Raw genomic sequence first — 27,393 nt, forward strand, 5'->3', positions numbered from 1 at the left:
CACTGAATGTGCCTGTAGCGTGGCAGGCTATTTACAAACCATGAGATTTACGAGGAAATAGTAAAGGCAACGTGTATTATTGCGGGCATGATTGGATCAATGCACGTCTGTCAATTCCCTTTTCTACACAAGAGCCAATCAACAGCAAGGGGGTTAGACGAAAAGCAGTGACGTCACGAACCCCTTTAAAAAGGAAAAGAAAGAAAACACACACAAACCCCTCCCCCTGCTTGGCTTCTGTGCTCTTTGCCCAACAATTGCAGATTTCTCACTCCTGGTGAATGTTTCTATGGTGACCATGTAAAGGACAGGGCCTTAGAGCAAGTGATACATTTGGGTCAGTTGGGAAGTTTGTGTACTTGTGTACTTTGTGTCCTCGCTGCTTAGGAAACCCTTAGCTGCAATGGTTGATGATAGAAGGCTAGACAGAGGGCTATTTTCCTGTAAGTCACTGCACTCTGCGAGAACCAGCTGTGCCAAGACAGTTAAGGAAGTCTTGAAAAAGATTAGCTAGATAAACTGTAACATACTGTTCAAGACACATATCACAAAGCAAAGAAAACATGAATGAACTAACAATGAAAATAATACATCTTAGCCAATTGTCTATTGACCTGAGAGTATTATATTGATAAGGTCACTTGAAACGTTGTAGTGCACCATACACCGTGGTATCACAAGGTTATGGGTATTATTAATTACTATAGTTTTGATATTGGATTATTACAGTGACATTATGGTAATTAAAGAAGTATTTCCCGAAGAATATGCGTGATTGCTGTGCACATTGATGCTGATTGTCCTTAATGTATTGAGTTATAGATGAAGTGAGGGGGACTGGGGACTTTAACACACATTCGCATTAGGATGTAATGCATTGCGGTATATAAGTGGTAAACTGTACAGCACATCATAATGAGCTTATTCACAGTTGTTCATTGTGCAATAGTGATCATTTTGAAATGTAACTGAATGTGGGTTTGTGTTATAAATACAATTGGACTCAGCGGCCACCGATAGACTTGCATGCATCACATAACTTATCATACCCTATAAACTGTACGTGCCATCATAACAAGCATCTGAACAGTTGATCAGCAGGCCTTACTGAGCATTCTGAAATATGAATGGAGTTTACACTGTGTCCACACAGTTATGAATAGTAGTGAAGATTACGAATAGAAAGTCCACAGCACCCACTCTCACAATACACTCACAATTTGATAAATCATTCCTTTTCATAGGCTTAAAACTGACGTTCCTCATATGCAAATATTATGAAAATGCAGGAAATTGTGAATATCTGGGCACATATCGATAGCCTATGGACATTATAGTATTTGTATTGGTACAGTATATATATTATTGGTACTATTATTAGTAGTATTATTAATTTTATATTTATAAAAATCCACCCAATTAAAACAAGACATCAGTCAAAGTTAAAAGCACTCACAGCCTTTAGAGTAGGCTATTATACCAGCATGATAAATGGACGGACTATTAAATATCAGATGCACTATAAGACCTAAAAATAAGGGCTAAAGAATATTATAGGCCTACGATTTACGGAGCAACATTGTACTTGAGTGCCCTAGACCATATGATTATAACACAAAATTAGCATTATTACAGCCTTAAATATAATGTAAAATATATAGTATAATAGTTTTTACTGGAGTGTGTCGTTCTGTGTGTGTGTATAATGTGTTGGGAAACATCCGTCCTCTGCGGGCGCGCGCATCCTCGGGCCCGACGAGAGTGGTCCTGATGCTGGGCCTCGGGCGCGCGCATTACATCACTCCCCACCCGCGTGATTGGCTGTAGGTCAACTCGTCCGCCCGCCGAGCAGCGTCCACCGCGAGCATCAGCATCCCGACGCGAGCGGCAGCGGCGTTTCAAACCAACATCATCGCCATCATCATCCTCCTCCCCTTTGATTTCTTTAACTAGAAGCTGTTCGCGTGGGTGTTCGCGCGGGCGTTTTCTTTTTCTTGCACTGGCGGCTCACTTCGAGGATGGCCGAGAGCGAGGCAGACACGCCGAGCACGCCGATTGAGTTTGAGAGCAAATATTTCGAGTTTGATGGAGTGCGGCTGCCGCCCTTCTGCAGAGGGAAGATGGAGGAGATCGCCAACTTCTCCCTCAGAAGTAGCGACATATGGATTGTCACCTACCCTAAGTCAGGTAAACAAGCGTCCTCTGCGTCACCTTCCGCCCAGTGCTCGCCTTGTCTTTGGATTTCGACTGCAGCGGTGACTGCAGGCTTCCCTTGTGATTATTAAAGTTTCCTCCTATGAATAAAGCACAGAGCGAGCAAAGTTGCAACCGGTCCGCCATAGGGTTCATTTTGCATAACACACAGGCCACAGTCGTCATTAAAGTTGCAAATCAGGCCGTGTGTGATATTTAACAGCGCTGGGTGGGTCACAGTTATCTAATGCAATCCAACGTCTCCGTTTATGTTGCGCTTGTGCAGCAGGACTACATGTTATAGGCCTCTGTCAAGCGTGTATTTCATAGTCAGGTGCCAACAAATTGAGTCAAAGTAGCCCTAATTAATTCACGCCCGTCTGTGGTGCATCAGTCAGCTTACACGCACTACATCATCCACCGTAATCACGCGCGCTACCACGCACAGGATGGAAGTTGGTGATAACATGCAGCTTCGGAGTGCCGTTGCGCAGCGCTGCTGCAGGCCGGATGCCGTGCGCGGTGCCCTGCTGTGCACTGGGTGGGACCGGTCATGTGATGGCTGGTGGGCAGCTGGGGCTCGCCGTCGGCGCAGGCAGAAGGGCAGTTTGATTGTTGTCGTAGGAATTGTATTTGTTGTTCTGGTTTAGCGTCTCAGCAGCATAGGGTCACCTGTACTCCGTATAATGGAAGAAAGTCAACTATGCACAGGTAGTGATCACCAAAAGGGAAATTAATCAAGAAGAAACCTTCATTGACACCTTCTCCTCATGGGATTTCCTAATGAATTCATAATCAGAAACAGAATCAGAAATACTTTATTGATCCCCCTGGGGAAATTGTACAGTACCAGTGCTCCCATTCAAGAGTAAAAAGTAGCATAATTTAGAGTATGTACAAAATATAAAAATAAGAATTCAATCATTTTGATACATTTTAATCAATAATAATACATTGAACTGTGCCCTAAACACTGTGGCTATGGCCCTGGTTCTCATGTCTCTGGCACAATGATATTCACCTCTATCCATTCATGAAATGTTGTATTTCTGAGTAACAAGCCTGTTCTAAAAAGTAAAAACTATATCACAATCAGAATCAAGTTCATTGCCAAGTAAATTTACACATACAAGGAATTTGCTTTGGTGCATAACAATAAACATGGTATGTAGAAAATATAAAGAAATATAAAAACAAGCACTGCAAGTCAAGAAGCATACATATAAAATAGAAATTTGACAATGAAGAAAATCTACATAAATATGTACAATATACAGTTTTGTGCAGGCATGTGCAACATATGACGTTTAAAGAATATTTGCAATGTGCAAGATAGTAATACAGAATGCATTGAGTCACACGTGTGTTAGTGGGAAAGGCTTATAGTTCATTAAAAAAATGATTCCAGATCAGTGGGAAACAGTGCTGTTGAATCACTGTCACATCTTTACATCAGCCACTGTTAGTGTAGAAACAGATACAGGCATGGTAATAAGCGGAATTCAGTCATATCTTTGCGAAAAATTTGGTCTAGATGCTTGATGTAGTGATGGCATTTCCCCCTCACGGGACTTTATAATCAATTCAATAATTCTGATGAATCTTAATATATGATAATATATACAACTATTCCATAAACATTATGTCAGTCTATCAAAAATGGATGCATCTCCATTTAATTACAAAACACATATATATCCAGTGTGTTTCCCAAACTGTAGTGTAGTTGGTGAGCTACTGTTCCGTTTACTCCACCCTTACACCATTATATTTAATATAAAGTTAATGAAAATGGAAAATAAAGCTCTCTGACCTGAACAAGCTTGGTAAGGGTCAGTTGGCAAACTTGGTAGCGCATTAGCTTAGCTCGGTCACTAATGGTACAATAAGTTAGCAAGTGACTCCCGTCTCATAGCTGTCTGCAAACCACTGCTCATTTGTATTTGTATATTTGTAAATATTTTCTGTTTTCCCTCTGATGTCCTCCAGCTGCCTCAGCCCTCTGTGATTTACGAAGTTTGCTGATGGACAGATAGCTTTACTCGTTGCTAAAGTAACCGCCAACTGTAGCTGCTGTTAGCTAATTAGCTCAGTTAGTCGTGCAGCTAGCGGTCTATTAACCTCCTCCTCCTGGCGGTCCAAAGCTCCTGTTCTAGTAGTGTAAACACCAACACTCCTCTGGTACTCTGAGCTCTCAGTCCGGGCAGAGGAGCGCTAGCTGCACGGTTGACTAGCTAACAGCAGCTATACTTAACGGTTACTTTAACAACAAGTTGAGCTATCTGTCTATCTGGAAACCCTGTAAATCACAGAGAGTTGAGGCAGAGTGTTTCGTGTGTACTCCATCCATTTCAGTTGTTGTGGCGTCTTCTGGTTTCACACTTTAATGAGCGAGTGAGTGCATACATCAGTCGAGTAGGCGGTCCTTCAATGTGGTCCAGGACGCATTCACGTACTCACTGCTAAAAGAATGTGGCCATATGCGGCCCAGACCACCTCCGAATGGTATTAGAGCTGCCCACTTGTGAGCAGATCACCCAGGACAGATGTTGATACCAGGCATGAACAGTGCCAAAGTTCACCAATGTTGGCGAAACATTGTAGAAGGGTCAAAGGGATTAATGAGTGAAAGCATACAGTGTAGGACTTTATTTGAGCAATGAATAATGCTTGATGGGGTTAAATTGTGGGAATGCATTGTATGCAGATGTTAGTGAGTGGATCGCAGAGTGTAACTGCATCATACTGCAGTACACATTCTGTTACATGATACTGTGAGAGAAAGCAGTACAGCCTCCCAACTCTCCCATGTGTAAGAACATGCTGCTTCCTGTTTAGGCTTTGCCCTGCAAGCATAGATTTGTGCTGCATCCTCCCATTCTATCCAGAGATGCCTTGTGTTAACTGTATGTTGGTCATGGTTCATCTGGGTATTGATTAATTTACACTCTCCTGGAACTCAGAACCTTTCATTTTGACTGGGAAAAGAGTGGGATTCTCTAAATTATATCAAATAATAATGGGATAATTTCCCGGTATAGCAATTAAAAAAATAGCTTTAAAGGTTCCGTAAGGTGTTTTCAGAAAGTCCTTGTTATTAATGACACAGGTGGCTGTGAAGTCAACGGCAGTCAGCATCCTGTTGCCCATGCCTGCAGTCTGTAGGTGAGCGAGCTAAAACAAAGAAGTGACATACACCAGACTCATTTACAATCATGTTTAGAATAACGTTACTATCTGTAATGTTCCTATATTTTTATTTGGACCATTGGCTCCGTGATATAAACTAGCTTAAAATTTGCAAGTTACTTTATCAGCTAACGTTACGAAGCAACCAACGCCAGATCCATGCCATATAGCTAAGTTACAGCTAGCTGGCTAACATGTTGCATCGCTCTTGGCTAGTAGAAAGCAGTTGTTAGTTATACACTAGGGTTGCGTGATATGTTAAGTTTTTGCTAGTTATATTGTTAGCCAGCAAGCTAATGTTAGCCAGCTAGCTCTAACTGAGCTGCCGCATGGATCTGGCGTTCATGTCGTGGGCTGATAAAGTGATTTGCAAACGGTGAGCCAAGTAATCAGCCAGATTAGCCCTGGGAGTCTGGATGAATTAGCTGACGTTATCCACTCAAGACAGCATTTTGCTGCGTTAGCTAGCTAGCAATTCGTCCGCCTTAACAAGCAAGCTACGTGAACTTTGTGTTGGGCTCTGTGTTTTGGTGGGTGCCGGTCTTTTGTTGAGGGTAGCGGACTGAGCTGAATATGGAGCTGAAGAGAGGCCAAGCACTCGGGAGCGGGCATAACGTCACCTCCTTTGGAAAAAAACATCCTGAGTCCTTTACATAGAAATCAGTCCACAGGCTGTTATAGGGAAGCGAGAAAGTAGGGGAGGGTCTCATTTTTTAAGTCACGTGACACTCCGTTGTAGTGCTAGTTACATTGTTGTATATTGTTACATTTAAAAGCTTTAAAAGCTTGCAGTTTTTTCACTGCCAATCGTGTGAATATGGTATAAAGGAAGTCTTGAGTCATACTTCTCGCAGTAACTATGTTTCATGAAGGCAACGTGATTGAGGAAGGCCCTCAGCCTTATTTGGTATGCTGTCACTCATGATTCCGCACCCCTCACGTCAGATCAAGGCCAAAAGTCTGAAACGGCAAAAAAACAAGACCTCAAATATCAAATAAATAGGAACATGAAAACTAAAAATAAATTATTTATTCAAAAGAATTCCACAATTGAATGATAATTATGTTTAAACTGAAAAAAACTTTTACTATACTTAGTTTTTATTTTGAATACATTGTTTTATTTTTCAAAGGTCAAGATCACAACTTAACTTTCAGTTTCAGGTTTCAGTTTTTCAGTGACCATCTTTTTTTCAAGTTATCAAAACCATTGGCCTGGATTTAGCTCCATAGAGAAGCTGCTCAATCCAAATTGCTGCAGGGAGGCGGTTTCAAAACAAAACAGAACACTGGAAGTACGCAAACATTTCCAAACAGAATGCAATGCATTTGAACTAAATTCAGTGCATTACTTAGTTTTAATAGATGTGCCCATATTGACCAACGTCAGGACCTGTATCACAGCCAGTTTATGAAATGGCAGAGTCAGAGGTCACACCCAATCCCACATATTAGTTAGTAAATAAAAGCTGGACATTTCCAGGGAACGATGGTCTGATATCAAATCTGTTTTTTCAGGCTCAGAATCAGTGACGTCTGTTAAGACCTCCAGGGCTGAAAGTACCAAACCAAAAACATCAGTGTGGGCACAGGCACCAAGAACACGCGCTTTGTTTGTCACAGCCATCTGTGGAATGTTCCATCACATTTGTACACAAACACAATGAACGCCTGATCTGAACTTGATGTCCTGTCTGGTTTCCAAATCAGCACGCAGCTGGCCTCTCCTGTTTCTCTGCAGTTCTCTGCACGATATTAATATTATCAGGCCTGTAAATCCTGGTGATCTTCATGTTTGAATGTTTGATATTGGTATTGCTGTTGTGGATGGAGACAAATGAGTCTTGTGCTGGAAACCTTCCAAAAGGCATGAGATATACAGAGAGAAATACATGTCCACCAGGCTGTAAACAAGGGAGTTTGTCTTAATTGAACAAGATGATGAATTCATTTATATCCAAGGAAGGAGAGAAGCAGCCAAAAGCAACCTGAAGCTCCCCCTCTCTCCTGTTTCCTTCCCCCTCCTCTGTGTTGGTGTATCTACCGTCTTCTGGTGCAGAGGGAAAGAAAGCACATGGCAGGCCTCATGGTTGGGATGCTGCAGTGCTGTGATGCCATTGGCTCACATGTGACAGTCTTGGCCAATGGGATTTGCAAGACTCTATAAACCTAGGGTGGTGGTGGAGTGTGGGCTTGTGCTACGGTTTATGATGGCAGTGCATTTATGACTGTTTTGACATCTGCTATATGCTCAATCATGACTCCCAGCAGGCCATACACCTCTGCACTGCATGGCACATGCAAACACACAGAACACACATAAATCACAGAGGGCAGTACAATCTGGACCCTCTGCATGCTGTGCAAAATGAAAATGATGCACATTTAAAGAGGCACTCCCCTTATTTTACTGTACATGTCATGTGGGAGTACGACTGCTGCTCTGGAGGAGCTTTCTGAAGTCGGGGATTATAACCCTGATTATGTCATCAGGGTTATCTCAGTTTGGACTTGCAGACTACACATTTTTACCAACAAACAAACAAACATGGAGTTTGAAAGATGTGGAACCCCAGGCTGGGAGAGTCTAATGAAAGCTATCACATTGCATAATGGGAAGTGTAGGATCCATTGTTTTTGGAGCTTGAATATCTCATCTCTGCTGCATCGACTTTGACCGTTCTTTATTTAATCTGTTTCTTGCAGTCCGGTACTAAATCGCTGAAGTTCAATTCAATTCAATTCAATTTTATTTATATAGCACCAAATCACAACAAAAGCCATCTCATGACACTTTACAAATAGAGCAGGTCTAGACCGACTCTTTATAATGTTATTACAGAGACCCAACAGTTCCCACCATGAGCAAGCACTTTGGCGACAGTGGCAAGGAAAAATTTCCTTTTAAGAGGCAGAAATCTTGAGCAGAACCAGACTCTAGGTGGGCGGTCATCTGCTTTGACCGTTTGGGTTGGAGAGAGAGGGAGAGAGAGAGAGAGAGAGACAAAGAGAGGGAGGGAGAAAGAGAGAGGGGGAGAGACAGATAGAGAGACAGAAAGAGACAGAGAGAGAGATAGATGTAGAGACACAGACAGACAGGCAGACAAGCAGACAGGCAGAGATGTATGGCAGCACTAGCAGTAGCAATAGCAGCTATAATTATAATAATAATGAAAATATGACTGATAATAGTAGTTACAGATGTAATAATAGCTGAGATTAATAATAGCAATAACAGCTTTAATAGTAACAGAACTATGACTAAACATAGTAACCGTAGTGATGAGAGTCAGGCAGGCCCATGGTGGCAGCAGCCAGGCATACCAGGACCACGATCCACAGGAACCTGCGAGATGACAAAACACAAAGAAACTCCAGGGAAGATATGAAGTTAGTAACATGCATTGGAGGGAGATGAATGTGTAAAGATGGAGAGGGAGAGGAGGAAAGCTCAGTGCATCATGGGAAGTCCCCCAGCAGTCTAGGTCTATAGCAGCATAACTAGGGGCTGCTCCAGGCAGGCCTGAGCCAGCCCTAACTATAAGCGTTATCAAAAAGCAAAGTTTTAAGCCTACCCTTAAAAGTAAAGAGTGTGTCTGCCTCCCAGAGACAAACTGGGAGCCCATTCCACAGGAGAGGAGCTTGATAGCTGAAGGCTCTGGCTCCTGTTCTGCTTTTGGAGACTCTAGGAACCACAAGCAACCCTGCATTCTGGGAGTGCAGTTCTCTAGTGGGGTAATAGGGTACTATGAGCTCTTTAAGATATGATGGTGCCTGACCAGTAAGAGCTTTGTAGGTCAGGAGAAGGATTTTAAACTCTATTCTAGATTTCACAGGGAGCCAGTGCAGCGAAGCTTTACAGGAGAAATATGATCTCTTTTCCTGGTTCCTGTCAGTACACGTGCCGCAGCATTCTGGATCAGCTGGAGAGTCCTCAGGGATTTATTGGGACAGCCTGATAATAAGGAATTGCAATAATCCAGCCTAGACGTGACAAATGCATGGACTAATTTTTCTGCATCTGTTTGAGACAGGATCTTCCCGATTTTTGCAATGTTACGGAGGTGAAAGAAGGCAGTTCTTGAAGTTTGTTTTACGTGAGAGTTAAAGGACATGTTCTGATCAAAGACAACTCTGAGATTCCTCACGGTGGCGCTGGAGGCCAGGGCAATGCCATCTAGGGTAACAATATCCTTAGATACTGTGTTTCTGAGGTGTTCAGGGCCAAGAACAATAACTTTTGTCTTGCCCGAGTTCAACATCAGATGTTTGCAGGTCTTCCAGGTCTTTATGTCCTTAAGGCATGCTTGGAGCTTGGCTAACTGCTGAGGTTCTTCTGGCTTGATCGATAAATATAGCTGGGTATCGTCTGCATAGCAATGAAAATGTATGGAGTATTTTCTAATGATATCTCCTAAAGGAAGCATATATAAGGTGAATAGTATTGGTCCAAGCACAGAACCTTGTGGAACTCCATGACTGACTTTGGCGTACATGGAGGATTCATCGTTAACATGTACAAACTGAGATCAATCTGATAAATACGACTTAAACCAGCTTAGTGCGGTTCCTTTGATGCCAATTAAATGTTCCAGTCTCTGTAATAGGATATGATGGTTAATGGTGTCGAATGTAGCACTAAGGTCTAACAAAACAAGTACAGAGACAAGTCCTTTGTCTGATGCAGTTAGAAGGTCATTTGTAACTTTCACCAGTGCTGTCTCTGTGCTATGATGAGCTCTGAAACCTGACTGAAAGTCCTCAAGCAATTTATTGTCATGTAGAAAATCACACAGCTGGTTGGCGACTGCTTTCTCAAGAATCTTGGTTTTAGTAATTTGGTGAAGGTCAATGGGAGAAAAGCAATCTAAATATACATCAGGTTTTACAGCTGTTTCTGAGATTCTGGTGTTCGAAGGTAAGGTACCACCTGAAGACAGGAGGTGGTCAATTCTTTCTCTAATAGTTAGAATTTTATCATCAAAGAAGCTCATGAAGTCGTTACTGCTGAGGGTTATAGGAATACATGGCTCAATAGAGCTGTGACTCTCTGTCAGCCTGAAGTGCCCCTTTAAACGATATGATGTGACTGTGGTATGTGGCCTCACTGGGAGATATATATTTTCACCAGTAACATGTTCAAGTGAAGGCAAGAGCAGAGTTAACAACTAAGATAAAGATCTACTCTTTACAAGTATAGGGAAATATAAATATACGTTTTGGAAACATGTAGCTAATTAAAAATCTGCACTACTATGTGTCTTTATCAAAATGTAATAAAATGCATCCAGAAAAATGCTAATAACTATGTCGCTTATGTGCTGTATGATCCCTGAACTCCAAAACCATGGGCATCAATGTGCCGCTATATCAGCCTCTACTCTTCTGGTTTCAGGTTTTCCACCAGATATTGGAACCTGGCAGCAGGGATTTTCTCCCATTTGGCCACAAGAGCATTAGAGAGGTCCAAAACTGGTGTAGGTAGGTTTGGCTCACAGTCGGTGTTCCAGTTCATCCCAGAGGTGTTGGAGGGAGTGGAGGTCAGGATTCTGCTCAGGCCAGTCAAGTTCTTCCACGGCAACCTGGGAAAACCACTTTTTTATGGAGCTGGCTTTGGAAAAGCCTTCCCCAAACTATGGCAGTACCCTTGAAGGGCAAATCATTAAAAACACCCCCAGACCATTACTCCATCTCCACCAAACTTTACAGTTGACATTATGCCTTAAGGCAGGTAGCATGGCATCCGCCATACCCAGATTCCTCCATTAGACTGCCAGTATGTACTTAATTCCTAGGGATACTGGGCTGAATAAGAAGGGGTGTTCAATAGTGTTCAGTAGTCCTTCTTGGTTTGAATAGAAACTCTTTTGGTAGGTTCATAGCTTTTTTACACATGGAGATGATTTTTAATCCCTGGTCTCAATATTTTGGACTTTTATTTGTGTATCAAACACAACTGAACCCTTTCATGAATGCAAAATACATCATAACTGGTACGAATGAGAAATAAAAGTTTCTTTTAGAGGGAGAAAGCCTTTTCAGGAAACTGACAAAAATCTTACATGATTTATTTGGTTTCACAGCCAGCATGTGGCCAGCCTGAGGCTGCACATCTTCCTCTAAGCAAGAACAGCCAGTCTTGTTCATGTCACCCTTTTCTGCAAAACACTGGCAAGATAGCTTCTTAAAAATGTAGCAATGCTAAGTTGATCGTAGTCTGATAAGACGCTGAACCATTACCTTTACCTACAGAGCAACACAATGTTTCTGCCCAACTGATGAATGTATTGTAATGTATTCTCTGTTAGCTCTGTTTTTGGTCTCCACCAACTCCTGAAGGAAATATCTGGCTTTTGACCTGCTAAGTGCTCCCCCATGCTCAGCAGCTAGTTAGGGGCCGGCCCCTCTTGGAATTGCCAATCTTCTTCTTCTTCTTCCTACCAGGGAATCTGCCTTCCCATGCATGGAAATAAACAAAATTTTGCACATAGGTCCAGTCCTATGCCAAACTTCGTTGACTGGCATTGTGGGTCCTGATGGTGGCGCTAAAGCAACTGTCTGAAGTTTAAAACTTTCATAACGAATCAGTTGTACGTGCTACAGCTTTGCCAAAATTTCACCAAAATGTAGGCTCAGGAATGTTCAGATGCGTCATGCTGGCAGGAATTATGAAGACAACCTTGATACAGTGCATCTTCAGACTGTCTTCCACAAACGATCCTGCCAGAGTTTTGAATTATCAAAAATTGAGCCTGCATTGCATCAAAATGTTTCACCGTAAACATTACTGTGAACGGCTACTGCAAATTCTCGCTGCTCATGAAAATAAATGACAACATTTTGATGTGACTGCAGATGTATTGCGGTAAATTTCAGATCGGTATCTCAAAAGCTGAAGAGCATCTTTCAACATCAGTTTGTCGCTTATGGAGCAAGCAATCTTTGTAAAAATTTGCTGAAAACCGTTGCCTGCTGCTACTACAAATGAGGCTGATGGGAGCACAGTTTGTGGGACTGAGAGGAACTGCAGAGTACAGAACCACAGGTTGTGGTTCTTTGTGGTTGTTCGGTCCTTGTGTGACCACCTAAGATGCCCTGAAGTAAAATTACAGTGAATAGTTTGTCTTGTCTCATTTTTATTAATCCCCCGTGTACATGCCAAGCACTTTCATTGTTCTCTTCCTGCCATCTTAAAGTCCTGATAGTCCTCTGGCTCTCTCTCTCTCTCACCTCGTAGGCACCAGTCTACTTCAGGAGGTTGTGTATCTAGTGAGCCAGGGAGCAGACCCAGATGAGATCGGGCTTATGAACATCGATGAACAACTGCCTGTCTTAGAGTACCCCCAACCTGGCCTGGACATCATACAGGTAATGTAGCTGAAATCAATTCACTGATTTTGTTAGCCAACTTAACCATTTGGAGTTCTGGGCCTGTGGGGGCTTTTAGATTAGGATTTGCTAGTTTGCATTGTTGTGGGTATGCCTTCTGCTGGGTGTAGCAGCATTACGACAAACCCACACCTTGTTCGGATGTGAAACATTTCACACCACCACAATGAAGACAAGGCTTGTCTTGCTTGCAATCATAAAGACTGTCTGTGCGTTAGCGTAATAAGAACATAAGAAAAACTGAACAGCAAGGTTGCTTTAAAGGCTTATCACACAGCAAGCCTCTGCTGGATGATTTATATTATTTATTTATATATATATTTGTTCAAACAAAAATTGTAGACCTACAAGTCTGGAAGGGCCATAATGGCAAAATAATCATAATGACCCTGAGGCTTACAAGGTGCGAGCAAGGAAAAATGTGACTGGCTATCCCAATCTATTCCTGAATAGTGCGGCATTACAACCCAGCAAAGGTATAACTCTTGTCAGCTTTTTTTTGGGTACATTGCATTGTGTTATTTACTTAAATCCTTCCACTCTGGCAATGGATGAAGCACTTTAAAATGCATGGGAATGTATGTATATATGTATATATGTATATATGTAATGCATGGGTTGTTTTCTGAATAGCTTGTGTTAAACTAGATATCTCAGCACACATTTCCTTAAACTTCCTTTATTGTCCAGGAATCAAAAGCAGTAAACTTGTAACCACCCAACTAATCCCATTAAGACTGATTCTACACTTGAAGGTCAAATTACTCATAACTGTGACTGTGAGAACAGTTGTATAATGGCTTCCGTGGCTCTGCACAAAGTAACCCAGATGACGTTGTCGTGGAAACTGAAATATCATTTTCTTGCCTCATGCAGAGGAGAGTTGGTAATCAAATGCCAGGATGACACAACATTCAAATCCACACAAAGATCTGTAATTGCTTGCAGGCAATGAGTCAACATCAGTATTACAGATAAGAACTGACTAGAGACAGTCTCTTGTCCGTACTTGTAATACTGGACATGATGCCACTCAAATCGTCATGACCTTTCCTTACTGGGTCATTTGCTTAAGAATTTTCACATTCACAAACATTCACCACCTGCCTTTATCCTTGGACTTTTCCACATAGACACGCATCCTGTTGTTATGGGAAGATACATCATTCATTTCTCAGAACACACTGAAGAAGTAAGAGGGAGGCCTCAATCTCCCCTCCAGGCTAAACTCTTAGAATGAGCTTTCTTGTATTCAGTTTCACAGCATCGTTATTGATTTCATGGTGGATACAAAAGACACATCTTTTCATACTGAGAAAAGCATGATCATAGTGAAAAACACATAATCAATAATAGGAATTTCCCTCACTCAAGTTATCTCAGCTTGGGCTACATATTTATAACAGAAAGCCTGAGTTACAATCTGGGTTTTGACGTTTGAAAGATGTAGGCATTTACCAGGCAGGGTATGTAAGATCCTTTTTCTTAAAGGTTGATTGGGACTAAAACTCAGGATATCTCAAATTCGAGTCTGGCAAGTCCCCAAGCGTTTCGGAAATGCATTACTAAATCACTGGAGTATCTCTTTAAGAAGAGTGGCCAGTAAACTAAGCAGTACATAAACTGGGACAACGGTTGGCCACCACCAGTAGCAACTACCTAGTGTATTTGCAGTGAACTGATGTGCATTTCCATCCACTACTCTTATGTGAATATTATGAGTTGGGCGCGTGAAGATAAACAAGATGACGTATGACATTCCTTTCATGTATTCATTTGAGAAAGGTTACAGTACAGACATCTGAGTTTTTGTCTCTTCAGTGGAAGCTTCATTGGACCTTTAAGTCACATGCTTCATGTACCTCATGATTTATTCACTGTTTGTTACCATTGCACTTTTCCAAAGTTTTCACCGTAGCAAAGCATAAAAACTTAAGCACTTAACAGCTTGTAGTTAAAATGCCTTCAACATCTGAAACCTGAATGTGTTTCAACAAAAAAAGAATGGCTATGATAGTCACATATTGACCTTTGTCCTGCCCTGTCACCGAGTTTTGCTACTTCAAATTAGTCTCACATAACCAGACCTATCTCCACACTTTCAAGTGTCAAGGCTCAAGCCATCGTTCTTTAAACCAACACAATGGGTGGCGATAAGCCCAAGATGCTGCAACGGTGCCGTTGCAAAATAGTCTTGCGGGGACGCAAACCCTGGCATTAAAATGGTTAAATGCCCTCCCCACTGAAGAAAACGCCACGTAAAGTAAACAACATATGTACACTATATGATTTTTACAACATTTACTGTTAAAAAAGACAAACATAACCTGATCATAGATCTATCTATCAGCAGTTTACTGTGGTGGGCTCATTCTCAGTGAAGCCCATGACAAGCTATTCATGTTTGATCAAAATTGCAAAAAGTGCAGTGGGAAATTAAAATTACCTGCAGCCTCTCTCAGGCACTGTATTTAGATTTTACCAGAAGGTCCCCTCTTGCTCTTAATTTGCCTAAGATCAAGAAACGTTTTTTTCCTCTGTCCAATTAAGTTATTAAGAGCAAATACAAAATAATATAGAACTTAATATTTCACTTTATTTATATAATTGAAGATAGAGACAGAGACAGAGGAGGAATATCTCAAATCTGACTCTAATTGAAGGAGCATGACTCGATGACGTGTGGCAGAAGCAATTTAAGATCGAATTTTAGATAGAAGAAAAAAGATGGTGAGTATGAATGCACCCATGGTCCTTGTTGTCAGGGGTAGGACAAAGGTCAAAGGCCACCATCTCTCTTTTTTGACAGAAAGGGTTACATACGAAATCATAATAAATTAAATCATTCCACAACCAGAAACCAAGGACCACAACCATCCGAGATGCCATAAACACATGCACTGCAGGAGGCAGAAAGGGATTACTGGAAGAAAGTGGAACTGCAATTCCAGGAGGGCAATCCCAGAAGCATGTTGCGTGGTCTAAGGACTATAAGGACCCCCCCAGGACCAGACTGTATCAGTGGGCGGGTCTTCAAGCTATTTGCTGACCGACTATCGCTGGTGTACACATTGATATTCAACCTGTCCCTGGCTCAGGGTCACACCCACATGCTTCAAGAAGTCCACCATCATTCCTATGCCCAAGAAAACAAGAAGCCTGCCTGAATGACTACCGCCCAGTGGCACTCATCTCTGTAGTGATGAAATGCTTTGAACAGCGGGTCATGGATTACATCTGCTCCTCAATACCCAGCACACTGGACTTACTACAGTTTCCCTACCCTTCCAACTAATCAACAGAAGACACCATAGCGCACATCCTCCACACCACCCTGTCTCACCAGGACAAGAAAGGGAACTATATGAGATTGCTGTTGCTGACAAGCAATTTTATTTATATATTCCTGGGGAGAAAACATCTCCAAGAAATGGAGCTACAGATTATGTGTTCGTGAGTTTTTGAGCAAATAAGGCAACAACAGAGCATTCATATGAAAGTGAATTGCAGAGTAAAGACTAAAGTTATGACTACCTTTGTGTTTCCACAGGAGCTGACGTCCCCTCGTTTGATCAAAAGCCATCTTCCCTATCGATTCCTCCCCACAGCCATGCACAATGGAGAGGCCAAGGTCAGTCCACCGAGACTGGACATCACACATATAGTAGCCATGACTTGCATTACATTAAGATGCTAATTAAGAGGTTTTCATTTAGGTATGTTTGAGGTAGGTGTGACATATTAACAAATGAATATTATTACATTTAAAAACACAACATTAGTTCATTAGTTCAGGCAGAACATGTGCTTGCATTAGCATCAGCTGAATGAGCTTTGTTCATGCTTCACAATCACTGGCACATTCCTCAGCTGTTTGACCACCTACCAGCTAACTTGTAACGTGCTAAGCTATGGTGGTTAAGCTAGCCTGCTGACTGATGAACATCATGAATGACTGTAAAGAATTCATGTTGTTTATTTTATTTTATTTTTATTTGTTATGGGTTCAACAAGGACCCACACTGCATCTAGGGCCTGACCTTAGCTCAGTGCTTATTAGCATTTTTGAAGCTCAGCCCTGCCTCATTTTCCTGTGATAGAGATCTAAGCACAACCAACCTGTCAATACTGAACTGCTGCCATGAGTGCAACAAATATTTGAACCGTTGCATAGCACACGCCGAATATATCACACAGACAGAGGAACTAGTCCAGGTTAGCCAGGATGTCGATCCACATTACATCGATGTTGTAATATGTTGAAAATGTATGTATCAAATATGATATACATTAGGCGGGGGACTCCTTGAGAGGAGAGAACTGCCCTCTGGGGTGTTCTCCAGAGAACTAGATACTTTCAAGGGCTTTTTTTCTGTTTGCATTTGCACCGCCAATAGGAACACCAAAGTGACGTAAGCCGGCCGGCGGCTGGTATAGCAACGTCATTCACAAGGTTTTTTGATATTTGGTTGTATTTCCCGTTGCATAAAGCGTGGACTTCACTGTCGGTTCATTTGTCCGTGTTTACAATTTTTAAGGCTACCATTATGAGCTGTTACACATTTTAAAAATTATGGCGGTGATTCCGGTGCTGCATTGGTTTGTGTCCGACATACATTGATTGCAATGTACACTTATGTCACTCAAGGTTCCTCTTGAGCCGGGAGATTACGTACTCTATTCTAAGAACTATGGTTGTTCCCAGTTCTTGCAGTGCGAACACAACACATAGGTCTTTGAACTATGAAAAAGTGCCTCTGGTCTGCCTCATGTTTTGCGTTTCGTTGTAATGCATAATGTCATACATGCTTTTAATTATCTAATTAAACCAATTAGATATTAAAATGTCATCTCAGTAAGACATTTAAAAACAAACAGATTTTAGAGATTGAAGTACACTGTAATAAAATAACAGCAATTAATTAAATTGTTTAAAATACAATAGGTCAATACTCACAATATGCATATGTATATTTGCATTATATAAATACAACATAAGTATAGTGTATGCACATATAATATATATATATTAAAAAATATAACAAAGAAATATAAATAAATAAACAAATGCAATAGATAATGTAAATTCATTTCTTAAAAAAACAATTGAGATGAATAAATTACCATTAAAGTAAATGAATAAATGGTAAATGATCTCACTTATATAGCCCCTTTAAACCTTCACGGTTCCCAAAGCGCTTTACAGCTAAGTCTCATTCACCCATTCACTCACACATTCACACACCGATGGCGACCGAGCTGCCATGCAAGGTGCTGGTCTCCATCGGGAGTAGCTTTGGGTTCAGTGTCTTGCTCAAGGACACTTCGACATGACAGGGGCAGCCGGGGATCAAACCCCCAACCCGCTCTAACCAGCTTTACCTCCCGTGCGACAGTGCTAACCACTGCGCCACCATGCCGCCCAAAAAGCAGGATGTATCACATATGATGCGCGCAGAAAATCCTATATGCAAATTAAAGATTGATATTTTTTAATACATATGTATATATATTTTATTTTCTGATAATTATTTCATGTGTCAAGAAGAAATATTTATATTGTCTGCCATCTTGTTGCCAATATGCATCACGTGGACATCAACCATCAGCTCCAATAACCAAATTCTACAGGACTGTACTTCAACAACAGCATTCCATGGGACTATTATGTGTCTGACCGAGTATTGTTGTGGTTCTCTTCTAGGTGATCTACATGGCTCGTAACCCAAAGGACCTGGTGGTGTCCTACTACCAGTTCCACCGCTCTCTCAGGACCATGAGCTACCGAGGAACCTTCCAGGAGTTCTGCCGGCGCTTCATGAATGACAAGCGTAAGTATGTACCTATAGGTTACTGGGGGACTGGGACACTGGGACACTTCTGTCACTGTCCTCGGACTATTGTAAGTTCATCCAGCTGTCTCTCTCTCTCTCTCTCTCTCTCTCTCAAAGTGGGATATGGTTCCTGGTTTGAACATGTTCAGGAATTCTGGGAACATCGTATGGACTCTAATGTCCTCTTCTTGAAATATGAAGACATGTACAAGGTAACCTCACCGTCTCTTGTTTTTTAGCCTTTGTCTGCTAGCTCTTAGCTTCGCGGTATGTAACTCCAAGTATCACATGAACCTATCTCTGATTTGAAACAGGTTTTAAAATCTTAAATAATTAAATAATTTCTATACTTTTTTTGTGAATACAAATTTCAGAGTAAAGGTTTTTATATAAAAAAAACTAGATTTTTACAATACAGTAAATGCATAACAACATGTAGGTCATGTGCTACTTTGAACCAACTTCAAACCTCACCTGAGATTCTGTAACTCTGTCCAGTCTTTTGATTTGGCTTCCTGCTGTTGATAAGAGGGTGCTTCATGACCGAGCCACAGCAATGCTCTAACATGAATCTATATTTAAACCATCTCATCAACAACTTCCACTTTTTTTGGGGGGTGATTTTACAATCTGCACATGAATTTGCCAGACATTTATTTCACTGTGACATCAGAGCTCACCTGTCTGTGTGTCTCTCTGCAGCTGCTGCTGATGCCTGACTAATCAGTTGGCCAAGCTGTGGCTAATTTACCCTACTCTATAATATGCACATGAAATAATGGCCTACACAGTAATATCTCCTGATCCATGTGTGAAAAAGCGAAAGGGGGAGAGATGGCCTACTAATTAAAACTAACTAAACTAACTAACCGCTTCACAATGGCATTCATTCATCACCGTTCAGATGCTACAACTGCCGGTGCTGCCGCTAGCCAGCAATTCTTTCGCTCGTAAATAAAACAGGCCACTTTGGGCAGAAAACACACAAACCTGGCAACTCTACATAGATCTTACCGGTAGCACTGTATGGAGGTAAAATGACAAGATCATCTGAGATAAAAGTATTGGTAAAAATACTGACAATTAGGCAGGGCCTTGACATTGGTAGGCACGTGTCCTTAAAGCCCATAACCAAATCTACGCCTATGCTGACAAAGACCATGCATGTAGAGGAAGCTTCTCTTTTTTTAACCTTTTCATACTAGAGCAAATACATTTCTCCCTAAATCAAGCCCCCTCCCCACCACTGTCCTATAGCCATAACCTATTTTGACTTTTTCAGTTCGATCCTCTATGCCTCTTTTTGCAAGACGTGGAAGACACATGTATCCTATCTGTCTTTTGTACAGAACATTCTTGCGTAAAACTCTCCAGTCAAAGAAAAAGAACATAAATAACCAGATCAATATTTGCCCTTTGCCTTGTCAAAGGTTCCTTTTTACATTATCTGGTCTTATCATGTTTACAAGGCACAGACTCGCACATGTCCTCTCTTCTGCAGATAGGGTTTTTTTTTTTTAGAATCGATTTCTCAGAGCTGAAAGGAGAGGACTCAATTTGTCAACAATAACACCATTTTAAAACATATCTGAGATGCTGTATTTCTCTGTGTATTTTGGGGGCTGTTTCTCCTCTACTTGATATGAATTGCTGTAACAAAAAAAAGTCGCCACCTGGATTTAACTAAGCAAATAGGTAAGAGCCTTCCATTGGATAATTACTGCAATGATGAATATGTTTCAGCAGGCAACAACGTATTTAACCCTAGCTGATGCGGTGAGTAGCTTCTCATTTCTTAAACAACCATGTTGGAAGACATATCCTGTGGTCGTGGAAAGGATGTTAATCTGTTTCAGAAGGGTCAAATTATTGGCCAGAAAACAACTAAGGAGATTGCTGAAACTACTAAAATCGGGTTAAGAAACATCCAAGGCATTATTAAAATCAGGAAGGATAGTGGTGAACCATCATCTTCGACGATGAAATGTGGTCGGAACAAACTCTTGGATGATCATGATCGGAGATCACTTAAACGTTTGGTGAAATCATATCGTAAGAAATCAACAGTAGAACTGACGGCTATGTTTAATAGTGAAAGTAAGAGCATTTCCACACGCACAATGCGAAGGGAACTCAAGGGATTGGGACTAACTAACAGCTGTGTAGCCCTAAGAAAACCACTGATCAGTGAGGCTAACCGGAATAAAAAAGGCTTCAATTTGCTAGGGAGCATAAAGATTGGAATCTGGAGCAATGGAAGAAGGTCATGTGGTCTGATGAGTCCATATTTACCCTGTTCCAGAGTGATGGGCGCATCAGGGTAAGAAGAGAGGCGGATGAAGTGATTCACCCATCATGCCTAGTGCCTACCGTACAAGCCTGTGGGGGCACTGTTATGATCTGGGGTTGCTGCAGTTGGTCAGGTCTAGGTTCAGCAACGTTACGTGCTAAAAGAATGAGGTCAGCTGACTACCTGAATATACTGAATGACCAGGTCTTTCCATCAATGGGGTTTTTCTTCCCTGATGGCATGGGCATATTCCAAGATGACAATGCCAGGATTCATCGGGCTCACATTGTGAATGAGTGGTTCAGGGAGCATGAGACATAATTTTCACACATGGATTGGCCACCACAGAGTCCAAATCTCAGCTCCATTGAGAATCTTTGGGATGTGCTGGTGAAGACTTTGCGCAGCGGCCGACTCTCCCATCATCAAAACAAGATCTTGGCGTAAAATTAATGCAACTCTGGACAGAAATAAATGTTATTGCAGAAGCTTATCGAAACGATGCCACGGCGAATGTGTGCCATACTCCAAGCTAAAGGCGGTCCAACGAAATATTAGAGTGTGCAACTTTTTTTTTGGATGGGCAGTGTATTTGTGATGTTACAAATCATGCTTGTAAGGCCCCGCCTCTTAAAATCAGATTTTCAAAGAGCTCAGAGAAACTTTCCACTTTCAGCAAACAAATGTGAAAACAGCCCACTAGTGTCAAACTCTGCACGTACATCATTCTGCACAGTGAAGCAAAAACATCCAACTGTAGGAACAAGAAGAACATGTGTTTGAGCGGAGGGGAACTTCTGCAACAGACGTTTTTTGCATCAAGCTTTCTTTGCTTATGCAGTTGCAGACCACCACCATAACCCTAGGGTATTATTTAGTACCATCAATCATGGTGTTATATATATATATATATATATATACAAGATCGCAGACATCAGAGCCAATTTTGTTGAACTGGTTATGACTACATCTGTTATAGCCTCAAAGCCACCAGTGATCTCTCATTTTAAAGGAAACAATATAGGACAATGTAGTCTACAACTTGTCTTCAGAAAGAGGTAACTGACACTGTGGATCCCTTCATTGTCTCTATTATCGTCACTTTCCCTCCAGTTTTGAACATGCCGTTGTACCACCTCTGTTTAAAATTTGAAACCTTGACCTTTCGCTTCACACACAGACAGCTCTCCTTAAAGTGGCCAATGACCTTTTAAATGCAGATGCAGGGTTTAGTTCTTCTTGACATCAGTGTGGCCTTTGATACAATAGATCATGACATTCTCTCAATCCGTTTGGGGGATTGGATATCTCAGGTCCTGCTTTTAACTGGTTTCAATCTTATCTGTCCAATAGAAACTTCTCAGTACTGCTTGGTTGCTCCTCATCCTCCTTGGCTCACATCACTTGTGGAGTGCCACAAGATTCCATTCGGGGTCCAGTCCACTTCTCACTTTATTTGCTTCCACTGGGTCACATAATGCAAAAACACCACATGTCTTATCAATGTTACGCAGATGACACCCAGTTATATATGCCCATCATCCCTAATGACTAACACCCCTAATAGTTTTATTCCCCTGCATAATTGTTTAACTGAAATCAAAGACTTGATGCATCAAAACTACCTGCAGCTAAACAATAACAAAACAGAAGTCCTACTAATTGGTCCTTGGCTCCCTATACCACACGCTCTGCCAGAAACGTATCGCTTCGAGTATCGCGTTTAAGTCTAACCTCACCTTTGAAGAGCAGGTCAAGAGAGTCATTCAAGCTTGTTTCCGTTTCCTAATTACGAACCATTTCCAAAGTAAAATATTTTCTGTCCTTCAGTGATATGGAAAAGCTCATACATGCTTTTATTTTTTTAGATTTGGACTATTGCAAATTTTTGTATTCCTGGCTCAGTCAGAGGCAACTTGTTCAGAGTTCTGTTGCCAGGCCTTTAGTGGGCATTAACAAAAGGGGGCACGTCACACCGGTTCTAGCACCACTGCACTGGTTTCCTCTACATCTTGATTTTGATAAATAATTTACTTAGATCATCTAATCAGCTACTTCTGGCTGTTCCAGGTCCTATTCTGTGACCAGACGGGATTGGGCTTTTTCTGTCAAGGCCCCCAAAATGAAATGTGCCTAATGTTATACGTGTTCGTATGTGCACATGTTTATGTGCATTTGTCGAAGCATGTGTACAAAGTATGTATATGTGTGTGCATGCGTATGTGTATCTGTGTGTATGTATGTATGTATATATGTATTTTTATATGCATATTTGTTCTATCACCTTCTACTACCACTAGTTTACTACTTAATTAAGTAATTCAGTAGTTTTGTTTGCAATTTGTAACATTTGTTTTGAAAAGTGCCATATAAATAGAATGTATTATTATTATTATTATTATTATCCTGTCCTCTCCTCTCCAGGATCTGGGGACATTGGTGGAACAATTAGCCCGGTTCCTGGGGGTTTCTTGTGACAAGGCTCAGCTGGAGGGCATGGTGGAGAGCTGCAACCAGCTCATCGAGCAGTGCGGCAACTCTGAGGCGCTGTCCATCTGCAGGGGTGAGTGGCAGAGGAAATAGAAGAGGAAAAACACAACACTGATCAGAACCTCTAGTCTGCCAACTAGGCAGAGTTGTGAGTTTCTGGCTCCCTGAGCACGTCTGGGTGAAATAGCTGTGGTTGTAGCTGACACTGACACTGTGAAGTGGCATCTTCAAGCATCACATCCACCAAATGTGTCTTAAAACCACTTTGACTGCCTCTGTCATGATCTGTTCTACAGTTGTTTGTTGGTGTCCCATGATCTAGGTTGACTTTTGCCCATTTTCCCCATTTTCCTTTGTGCATTTTGCCTTTAATGGATAGTGACAGAGAGAGCAGAAAGGTGGGAGAGAGGGATGACAAGCAGCAAGGGGCCCTGGGTCGGAATCGAACCCAGGCTGCTGCGGTAAGGACAGACTCTACAAGCTCACTGAACATCTAAAATGTAGTCAATCCATTTCTTATTTCTTTTCGACACCCCAGAGGTTGTCGCAAAACACCAAATAAATCAGCATGAATCAAAGCAAAAATCAGTTTCAGTTGGATTAGAGGGATTTAGTATTGCCCTTCCACAAAATCGGAGACTTGCAAGATAGTCTGCAGATGGTCAAAATTGAAGCAACTGCGGACCAAAAAAGGTGGATCCTACAATTCCCATAATGCAACTTTAAAGCATCTATCATTAGACCCCCCTGCTTGGTAAAAATCCACATATTTCAAACTGCCTTTTGTTTTAAAAATGATTGTATTTATTGCTCATTTCGTCCACACTAAATGCTGCAAAGCAAACAAACAAACACATTTTGCCTTACAGTCAACGTCAATCCACTGTGTCTGCTACTCATCAATAAGTGGCCAAATGTCTGGACTAACATTTCATTTGGTAGCCAGCCCAACCCTACGTTGACCTTGTTATATCATTTATTTTTCTTTCTAAATAATTAAAGATAAATATGATAAAAAAAACAACAACATGCCTTTACAAAACATCTTGTGACGTCTTGGTTGGCTTGGTTAGCAGTACCATAACATAGCTTTCAAACTTACCCCACTGTGCATTAAACACATCTAGCTTACTTTATTTTAAGAAACAGCTGTCTCTGAACTTTGTCCCTAAGGACTACCAATTATACATTTTTTTCCAGGACACCTTCAATGAATTATTAGGAAATAACGAACCTGTAAATTAAAGCCTTACTGCAAGGTTCTTCTACTATGTTGTACATGGTTCTTATTCTGCTAAAGGCGGGGGTCACTGAGTTTGTGTATGGAGACTTATCTTAGGTCATTGACCTGTAGTGAACAGTGTGAATGCTTTAAGTAGGACGGGACACTGTATGGAAGCTCTACTGGGCCTGGTCATCTGATATAGTCTAAATACATTCATGACTGAACTCCCTCCCACATACTGTACACTATAATGAGATTATAATCTTGGAACAGGATCAGGATTAGACGGACAGGGACAGAGAGAGGAGTATTATTTTCATATTAACATAGTTTTATGGGACATTATGAAATAAAACTTGACATGAAATAAAAGTGTCATTGGGAAATATGCCATTACAAAATAAAAATGATATCCAATAAAGTTTTGTCACTATAAATTTTCATGACAAAATAACATTTAAAAATAATTAGTTGAGTTTTAATAATTTCTTGATGATGACAATAAGGATTTTACATAACTTTAACTGAATAATGAACTCTTTGGGTTTCCATAATTATCTACATAACTCATGGGGTTCTGTACATGGATATGAGTGAGTATGAGCAACACCATGTGGCTACATGTTGCATCTACACCACAGATTGTGTTTTAACCATAGGCTGTACATAGTCTTTGATTTCAACCTGCAGCCTGTTTTGGTGGAACCCTTATTCCCAAATTTGTTACAATTAATCAGTTTGGTTTATGTTACCATTTCTGTTTTAATTTTATGTTTTACATGGTTTCTGTCATGTTTTTTTTTCTGTTTTCCCATCACATGTGTTTTCTTTTAGTGCATGGAAGTCTGGTGTCTGGTCTGCTATAGGCTTAACACGCAGCAGGTGAGTCACTGCCACGCCAGGCTGCATTCACTCTGCGGCTGAAACATGTCGAATAGAATGCGATGTTGTCAGTACAAGAAAAACAACATCCATTATAATCTGTCAGATGAATCGTCAGAATTCATGTGGGTTTTACATTACTTTTATCATGCGGAAGAGTAACACTGTCATAACTTCTGACAATGTCAGTACTGAAGCAAAAACTAAATAGCAGTTTCAGGACATCTTGTGCAATTATTCTGATTTACTTATTGCGTTGGAACTGGAAATTTTGAACAGGACTCAGTGAATTCATTAAATTAAGAATTAACCCACCCAACAACATGCTGCTGAAAAGATGAAAAATTATATTGGACAAGCAGTCATCTAATACACATCTAGTTTTGCTTGATATCGTATAGTAGTATATTAAGGGATTTTTCAGGGAGTATCCGTATTGGTAGTAGCTTAGTAGTTGGCATCAGCAAATGAATCTGTTTTAGTCATATGACTTTTGATAATATGCTCTGCCCACTGTGGTAGTAGTGGATCTTACCAATCATGAGTCATAATCTGAAAAAAAGAAAAAACAAACAAACAAAACAACTCAGCAAACTCCATCTGTAGATGACCGTGAGATGCGTTTGAAAGCTCGAAAAAAGGCTAGTAAGTGGACTTTGACTGAAGATTATTTTCTCAACATACCACTTCAAAGGTCAAGCATTAACTTTCACGCTTAAAAATGAAATCACTTAGTGCATCACAAACTGAGTGAGTCGTGTTATCTTCAGGTTTATTTATCAATCTTTTGTCAGAAGACGTTTTGGCTTCTCTTCACTCCCGTTACAGTTTTTGTTGCAATACAATGTTTCAATTCAATTGACAGGGGCTTTATTGGCATGGGAAACTGATGTTTACATTGCCAATGTATAAATATATATGATGTATATATCTATATATATGATGTATATATCAATTAATGTATATATATATATATACACACATATATATGTGTGTGTATTGTGTTGCCAATGTTTCCATCTTCACTTTTAGTTTTGGTATTTAGGGCATGGACGTTCATTCTTGTGGTTTCCGTGACAAATAATTAAGACATGTTGATTTATTTTTGATAACGAGTCATTTCAGTCAACAGTTTCTGATTCTGATTCTGATTCAACATGTGAGGTGTGATTGAAAAAGATAGCTCACTTTCAAAACTGAGTGTGAAACTCAGATCATAGTCATGGAATTAACCCAAACCACGTTCGGAATAATTTGAGAGGCAGGACATCCAGGTTGTGTTGAAAGGCAGCTGAATGTTTATGTTTATGTTTATGTTTTCAAATTGTTCCCTCTCCCTGTGTATCCTGCCCGCAGGTCGTGTGGGTCTTTGGAAGGACGTCTTCACAGTGTCTATGAATGAAAAGTTTGACGCAGTGTACAGACAGAAAATGGGCAAGTCCGACCTGACCTTTGACTTCTGTCTGTGAGGAGCGCCTGAGCCCGCCCTCCCCCGTACCGCCTCCCTACTCTCCACACCCCTGATCTCCGTCAGTGCGGTCGACACGTGCACACTTCCTGCCAAAAGCCACACTCCTACATCTCCATTCAGCCAATCAGTCTGAAGTTTAGTGGTACAGTCTGGCAGTGGGATTACACTATAAGACTTTTCCCAGAATACAATCTGTCTCACGCTAACAAGTCATCAAAAGCCCCACCCTTGTGGACTGATCAAAATTAATTCAGATTTATTTGGAAGTTATTGAAATTTCTTCAACAGTTAAACCAAACCTCCCTCAACCCCTACCTCCACAGTATGTTCCCACTGCTGTGTATGTATATGTGTATATACTAACCAAGGCTCGAACGATATCGTTTTTTTAGGGGCAGATACCAATACTTTTGAGCTAAAGTATTGGTCG

The 27,393-nt window shown here is 41.0% G+C and overlaps 1 protein-coding gene across 1 annotated transcript; it reads left to right on the forward strand.

Moving 5' to 3' along the window:
* Nucleotides 1–2,018: 2,018 nt before the first annotated feature.
* Nucleotides 2,019–26,961, forward strand: sult4a1 (sulfotransferase family 4A, member 1). Its single transcript, XM_070929264.1, has 7 exons — nucleotides 2,019–2,187; nucleotides 12,620–12,750; nucleotides 16,322–16,402; nucleotides 18,476–18,602; nucleotides 18,723–18,817; nucleotides 23,320–23,458; nucleotides 26,849–26,961. Exons 1-7 carry the CDS (start codon nucleotides 2,019–2,021, stop codon nucleotides 26,959–26,961), a joined length of 855 nt encoding a protein of 284 aa, XP_070785365.1.
* The last annotated feature ends 432 nt before the right edge of the window (nucleotides 26,962–27,393 follow it).

This window comes from Enoplosus armatus, chromosome 22 (assembly GCF_043641665.1).
Source record: "Enoplosus armatus isolate fEnoArm2 chromosome 22, fEnoArm2.hap1, whole genome shotgun sequence".
Taxonomy (NCBI): Eukaryota; Metazoa; Chordata; class Actinopteri; order Centrarchiformes; family Enoplosidae; genus Enoplosus; species Enoplosus armatus.

Excerpts from the sequence above, each read along its gene's own strand:
- sult4a1 (XM_070929264.1), top strand. The coding sequence starts at position 2,019 with ATGGCCGAGAGCGAGGCAGACACGCCGAGCACGCCGATTGAGTTTGAG. Across the intron at positions 2,188-12,619 it reads TGTCACCTACCCTAAGTCAG|GCACCAGTCTACTTCAGGAG; the intron begins GTAAACAAGCGT and ends CTCACCTCGTAG. Across the intron at positions 12,751-16,321 it reads CTGGCCTGGACATCATACAG|GAGCTGACGTCCCCTCGTTT; the intron begins GTAATGTAGCTG and ends GTGTTTCCACAG.